The sequence below is a fragment of the Hyperoodon ampullatus genome, assembly GCF_949752795.1.
Source record: "Hyperoodon ampullatus genome assembly, chromosome: 6".
In the NCBI taxonomy this organism is placed as follows: Eukaryota; Metazoa; Chordata; class Mammalia; order Artiodactyla; family Ziphiidae; genus Hyperoodon; species Hyperoodon ampullatus.
In genome coordinates, this window is record NC_136919.1 from 41,017,549 (window position 1) to 41,024,549 (window position 7,001).

General features: G+C 45.3%; 1 protein-coding gene across 2 annotated transcripts; it reads right to left on the reverse strand.

Moving 5' to 3' along the window:
* Positions 1 to 2,212: 2,212 nt before the first annotated feature.
* On the reverse strand, positions 2,213 to 6,442 carry CTSL (cathepsin L; the record flags this gene model as incomplete). 2 transcript variants are annotated; one of them, XM_079707062.1, is made up of 7 exons in its annotated part: positions 2,213 to 2,583; positions 3,399 to 3,516; positions 4,152 to 4,314; positions 4,764 to 4,988; positions 5,653 to 5,799; positions 5,892 to 6,014; positions 6,317 to 6,442. In XM_079707062.1, 7 exons carry the CDS (start codon positions 6,440 to 6,442, stop codon positions 2,484 to 2,486), a joined length of 1,002 nt encoding a protein of 333 aa, XP_079563188.1. The 2 variants fall into 2 exon arrangements, with proteins under 2 accessions (XP_079563188.1, XP_079563189.1); XM_079707063.1 differs by lacking the exon at positions 2,213 to 2,583 and adding an exon at positions 2,677 to 2,764.
* Between the last annotated feature and the right edge of the window lie 559 nt (positions 6,443 to 7,001).

The following is a 7,001-nucleotide window of genomic DNA, read 5'->3' on the forward strand; positions in this document are numbered from 1 at the left end:
TGAGCTAGCCTGTCATGGTGAAGCAAGGTGACAGTCACTAAGGAGTCCTTTCTAGTGGACTTTCAGAGACTGAAGGTGGCAGATTGCATTTTCCAAAGATGGCCACAACGTCTTCCATCCCACATGCTTTTCTGCTAAGTGACCTTGCCTCTCCCCACCAGGAGGTAGACCGTCAGCCCCCTGCCCTGTAATCTGGGCATCCCTGGTGACATGCTCTGAATACAGTGAGGCAGCAGAGGTTTCACTGGGGACTAAGACCAGGTTATAAGAAGCCTTGCAGTTCCTCACTGGGCATTCTGGCTTACGTTCTCTTGGGATGTTCCTCTCAGAGTCACCCTTCATGCCATGGGAACCCAAGCCATGGAGAGGCCCAGGTAGGTACTCTGGTGGTCAGCCAGGGCTGAATGCCCAGCCCACACCAGCATCTAGGACAGCCATGTGAGTGAGCCTGCTTGGATGTCGGCCCAGTCAAAACTGCTAATGATTCCGGCACACGTGAAAGACTTCCAAAGTAAAACATGTAGTTAAGCCCAGTCAGGAAATTGGAAAGATGGTTTTTTCAAGCTGCTATGTATCCTGGTAGTTTGTTTTCCAGTAATAGATAACCAGAATAGTCTTTTCACTGCATGCCCCATTGGTTCCCGTGTCCTAGAAACCTGTGTGTGGGCCCAGCCTCATCTCCCACACCTCAACCTTCCCACTTTCTCTAAATGTTGTTTCTCTTTTCTAAGGGGTTCTGACCCGGGAAGTCTCTGCTCAGATACCCACCCTTTTATCCTGTGTTACTGCCCGGCTCCTCTGGGTCCATGTCCCGTTTCTCTTCCTTCTGGTGTTTCAACCACCTCCACTAACAGCACCATCTCCTTCTCAGGGTTGGGAATGTCTCTTCCACAGGGTGATGACTGGGACGCCATGGGTGCTACATCAATTCCAGTTTGTCTCTGTGTGGTCCCAACCAGTAGAAGGGACTCAGATTGGGAGCCTCCCAAATCTTCCTGTGACTACACTTGATCATGCTATCCCAAAACCCACAGAATTTTACTCCAAATGACACAACATCTGTCATTTTAGGTCAGAAAGTTGGAAATGTAAGCGCCCGCTTGGGAAGGCCACATTGAGGGTCCGGCATGCACCCTCCAGTGCAGATGGACTTGACCAGAGGCTGCTGGAGGTCTTGTGGGCTGAGACCCCAGTTCTCCTCCACCTCATGTCTTCGGAAGGAATTACAGGGTCTAATAACCAAATGCTTCCACCTACTCTTTATTTCCTTGAGTAGGAAGGAACATGAGAATTTTAAACCCAAGGACAGCAAATGAAACTATGTGCTTCCTTAGCCTGCGAAATGTAGGGAGTTTTTCTTTTTTAAAACAAATTCAGGAATTAGGCAGCTAGGTGTAAATTAGGCTTCAGACTATCTCTTTCGATGCTTTCACCTATTGCCCACCTCTGAGGCCACAAGACTATTTCTGAAGCCCAGCCTCAAATGTGGGAGCTTATCCTTCATCGCATATGGACACAAAGACAAACATTCTTGGCAATCCATTGTGTCTGGTCCTTCCCCAGTTGCAAAGCAGCCACATAGTCTTCACTAGATGTTGGGGAAGATGAACCAGAAATTGGCTCTGTGACGTTCATCCTGTAACTCTGCTGGGTTGTCACCATAGTGGGTCAAATGATCATGATCTCTAAGGCCCTTTTCTTTCTTTTTTTTTTTTTTTGTGGTACGCGGGCCTCTCACTGTTGTGGCCTCTCTCGTTGCGGAGCACAGGCTCCGGACGTGCAGGCCCAGCGGCCATGGCTCACGGGCCCAGCCGCTCTGCGGCATGTGGGATCTTCCCGGACCAGGGCACGAACCCATGTCCCCTGCCTCGGCAGGTGGACTCTCAACCACTGCGCCACCAGGGAAGCCCCTAAGGCCCTTTTCTTGATTGGAAATTGTATGTATATGTGTTCACTTTTCTAAAATGTGAATTTTTTCCTTATTAAAATAATTTACCTTTGTCCTTTAAATTGTTTGCCAAATTTTGTTCTATTCAAGGGTTGGGTCAGACACAGTCAATAGGCAGCTGACATATTCAGAACTATAAGAACCAGAAGGCCACACAGCCATTCTAACAGACCACTGGCACACTCAATTATGTCTTCAGGGCCCAATTACCTTTTTTACTCTACAAAAACGTAATGTATTAAAAACAGAAAGATGTACCACCTCTACTGTGAAATTGTTTTATTTTAAAGGTAAAATTTTATACATCCTTTTAAAACATGAAAATTCAAAATTCTTGAGGCAAGTCGATCATACAAAACTATTTACAATAGTATTAAAGGAGTGGTAACATTTCACCAGCATAAAATGTCACAGAATTCAAATCACAACTTGGATCTTCAATGATTCAAGTGTTTCATCCCACACAATAAGGTCTGGTTAGTTTTAAAGAAAATTCTTCCCCTGGATATTCTGTTCTCAATCCTGCCTTTGAGATTTAGACAGTAGGATAACTGGCCATGGTGGCGATTCCACAGTTGTTGTCCCGGTCTTTGGCCATCCTTATGTAGCCATCCATGCCCCAATCTTCACCCCAGCTAAAAGAAGAGAGGGTTTTCCATTTTATACAAAGAATCAAACACATTTATCATTATTAATACTTAAACAGTACCCCAGAGGCCAGGACAGATTCAGAAAGAAGCAAGAAAGACAGTTGTTCTTGTTCCTGGTTGAGTTCTAAATGTGTAAATAACTTCAATCTCCAAACCTCTCACGGAACTGCAAAATTAGAGACAGAAAAAGGAAACTCTTGGGGCCAGATGTGTTTCAGATTTAAGAAATTTTCAGATTTAGAAATGCAATGGTGCTGGGACTTCCCTGGTGGCGCAGTGGTTAAGAATCTGCCTGCCAATGCAGGGGACACGGGTTTGATCCCTGGTCTGGGAAGAACCCACATGCTGTGGAGCAACTAAGCCCATGCGCCACAACTACTGAGCCTGCATGCTGCAACTACTGGAGCCCGCGTGCCTAGAGCCTGTGCTCTGCAACAAGAGAAGCCACTGCAAGGAGAAGCCCGCGCACGCAATGAAGAGTAGTCCCCACTCGACGCAACTAGAGAAAGCCTGTGCAGCAACAAAGACCCAAGCAGCCAAAATAATAATAATAATAATAATAAATTAAATAAATAAATAAATAAAAGAAATGCAATGGTGTCAAAACTACATCAATACCCTAGGCAAGCTTGAGAGAGTACCTTAATGTTATAATCAAACATTAATATGTCTGTGCTCACCCTAAGTGGCATAAAGACTTTGGAAGTGTACTTAAGGGTTTGAGAACCTGTATCCAAATACTGATTCCAAAAGGGACTCCCATTTTAATCTCAAATATAAGTATTTTGGGCACTTTATACCTGTTCTTGACAAGCCAGTATTTATTGTTATCTGAGTCTGCTCCTTCAAATCCATAGCCAACCGCCAGAACACCATGATCCAGGTCTTCACTGCTGCAGTATGGATCATAATAAATGCCTGGGAAAATAAAATTCAATGTTGGGGTGAGGACCTTCAAGTGACACATGACAGTAACCCAGCCTATCAACTAGGATAAGAGAGACACCTCAAAATTCAGCTAAAGGACATAAATCTAGATAAGATTTAAAAACAAGATGTATTTTTTTTTAATCTAGGCTAGGGACCTAGCCTAGCGGAAATACTGGAACAATCTCTTTTGTAGACAATGTGTCAAGAGGCATAAAAGACCACTCCCTAAAACCTTATCATTTGACTTTCAGAATGTCAGTCTAGGGAAACAGCACACAACACAAAATTACTTCAGGCAAGATGTTCTTTCCAGTTTTAATTACAGTAGTAAAATTCTTTGGAAAATTTCAAAGGTCTAACAACTGGAAAAAAGTAAATTAAGCTATACGAATCAAATTAAGTAGCCATTTAAATATATTTGTGAAGTGCTTAAAATCATGGGGATATGGTTCAAGTAATGTCAAATGGACACATCAGGCACAAATACTACATGAACAACTATGTTAAATCTACACCCCCCCAAATTATACACTGAATTCTACACACCAAAGAGTCAATCCTGCTGTATGTCATGGTGGTTTTCCAATTTTTCTGCCTAAACTTCCATACAGACAAATGCTTACCTGCTTTATAGAACTGGAAGGTTGGATGGCTTGCATCTATAGCAACAGAGATGGGGCCCACAGTTGCCACTGCCTTCATAAGGGCCTTCTCTTGCTTAGGAATGTCCATGAAACCAGTGTCGTTGGCAGCAGAACTCTGGGGTCTGTAGTGGCAGGATTCATCCTTTCAAAGGTAATGGGGAAGAGACTTGATTAATACCATCCCCCTCCTGGGGTAGATGAGTTCAAGACAGTCTGCAGCTTAATGATTTCCAAGTCAAGTTTGTTATAAAGCATCCTAGGAGATGAAATGATACTGGTTGTTTTGAAATGGAAAAAGTGGCTGGTGTCTATTCAATGAGACATGCTCAGTCTACCTGTCCATAAGAAACTTTTACTCTGGAGAAATTTATACTTACATAGAATGGTATGTGTATTTCCACATGACACAGAAATATTAACAGCTTTATGGTAACTATCTAAACAAAGAACTGTGCAAGGCTAACATATTTTAATACTAGTTCTGACAGTCTGCAGATATAGAGTCTACAATCTAAAATATGAATTCTAAATTGGTATCTGTTTTCCCCCAAAGTGTTCAACTTTGATAACAAGATAAGGAGCTCCTTTTACCCTTCCAAAATACGGATAGGATTCCTCTGAGTCCAGGCCTCCGTTGTCCTTAACATACTGGAAGGCATTATCCATTAGGCCACCATTGCAACCCTCATTGCCTTGAGGCTGAGAGCAGTCCACCAGGTTCTGCTCACTCAGTGAAATAAGTTTGCCAGTTTTCCGGAACATCTGTCCTTCAAGGGCGCCAGTTGCACTAAAAGCCCAACAAGAACCACACATACCCTGAAAACAAAATTTAAAAGCTCTTAGTCTACAACACAAATAGCAAGACTTTGACAACAGCCCATATATCTGAAAATGCTTTTAAAAACTAGTGAATTGCATCCAAACTCTAGTCATTCAGAGCAGCCCATGGGGCGTTTCCAAAAGGAAACCTCTTCTCCAGGCATTTGAGGGCTCTTGTGTCCACTTTCAGTGCTTCAGAAGGAAAAGCCTTCAAGAGCTGGCAAACAACTCTTCATCACAGCAAATGCATCTCTCATTCCAAGAAACTTATCAACACAATTCTTTTTCTCTCAAGGAAATTTGAAACCAAATAAAATGTTTTAAATTCTTGAAAAAACAAAAAACGAGTGAATCGCATGTTGTTCCACAGCCTACCATTGCAAGGATGGCAACTCTGGGCTTCCCTGGTGGCGCAGTGGTTGAGAGTCCGCCTGCCGATGCAGGGGACACAGGTTCGTGCCCCGGTCTGGGAAGATCCCACATGCCGCGGAGCAGCTGGGCCCGTGAGCCATGGCCGCTGAGCCTGCGCGGAGCCTGTGCTCCGCAACGGGAGAGGCCACAACAGTGAGAGGCCCACGTACCGCAAAAAAAAAAAAAAAAAAGGATGGCAACTCCTATTTGGCTTTACTCTTGGAGAGAGATCTGCTGAATACTGTCATACCTGATTCTTCACAGGAGTTACATAGCCTTTCTCTCTCCAGTCCATGGATGAGGGAATCAAAGCAACGACAGGTACTGGGAACACTTTCCCCTTCTTGTGCTTCTGGTTTCGAAGACCATTCATCACCTGCCTGAATTCTTCACTGGTCTTCAAGGAAAAGGAAACAATGTTGAAAAGCAAGAGGTTATTTTCCTAAAGTACTAAGGAGGGGAGGCACAAAAAGTTCATGCCACACTCACCATGTCACCAAAGGCATTCATTGCCATGGTGAAGCCATGTTTCCCTTGGCTGTATTCTTGATTGTGCAGGTCAATCATTTTCATATTCTTCTCCCACACTGTTCTCCTCCATCTTTCTTCATTCTACAGGCAAACAGGTAACCTATACTCTTTATTTCTATTTAAAACCAACCCACCTTCACCAAGTGGATTTGCAGAAAGAGAGGAAGAGAAACCATGGCCAGAGATGGCTTTATACTCTTGGGAACTGTTTCCCAGCACCCACACAACAGGGTCGTATGCCCGTACTGTACTCAGTAATGGGTGCCACGAAGTTACTGCCCTGGTAAGAGCCAGCCTCAAGAGGCTACTATCTGCTATAAACTCCCAACAGCCTGGACCATTCTCTGCGGGGTTTCAGATGGACAGTTTCAGATGTTACCAACCAAGCCATATAGTTTCCTGTGTGTTGCCTTCCACAATTTCCATTGTGCATTTAAACTGAGATCAAGTTTTGGAGCCGCTAAGGCTATTCCCAAGCAAAGGGCAGTCAGGATGAGTGAAGGATTCATGTTTCAAAAGCCTAGGAAGGGAAAAAAAAATGAGTATCTCATTAAACCAATCTTACTAAAAGGCCATCCTACTTTTTTCTGAGACGTTATACCCACTATGGTGGAGTAAAAACATTTATCTTCCCAAGTATTTACACAAGGACTGTAGGGGAAGGCTAAGTACGTGGATAGAAAAAAACAGCTCGAGACCCCAGTTTCCGCGCCGGAGACGGTCAGGCTCTTCTGGGACTTAGAGTCGCGGCTAGGGTGAAGCTCCCTCCCGCGTTGCAGGCGGGGCCAGGCCAGGGGCGTGCCGCCCCGCCCCCGGCCGCCGGCGAACGCTCGCCGCTCTCAAAGGATGTTGACGCGGCGCAGGGAACAGCAGGCACTGCAGCCGGCGTGCGGGGGTCAGGCTGCCCTGTGTGACCGGCGCCTCCTGGGACCCCTCCAAACCCCAAGCCTGGCAGTCCCGCTGGTTCCCGGGGTGACCCCGCCGCGCCAGGCCCCAGCTCGGGGTGCTCACCTGCGGCGGGCGCAGCTGCGCGCAGCCAGCAACTGTGGATCCGGGGGCGTCGGAGGT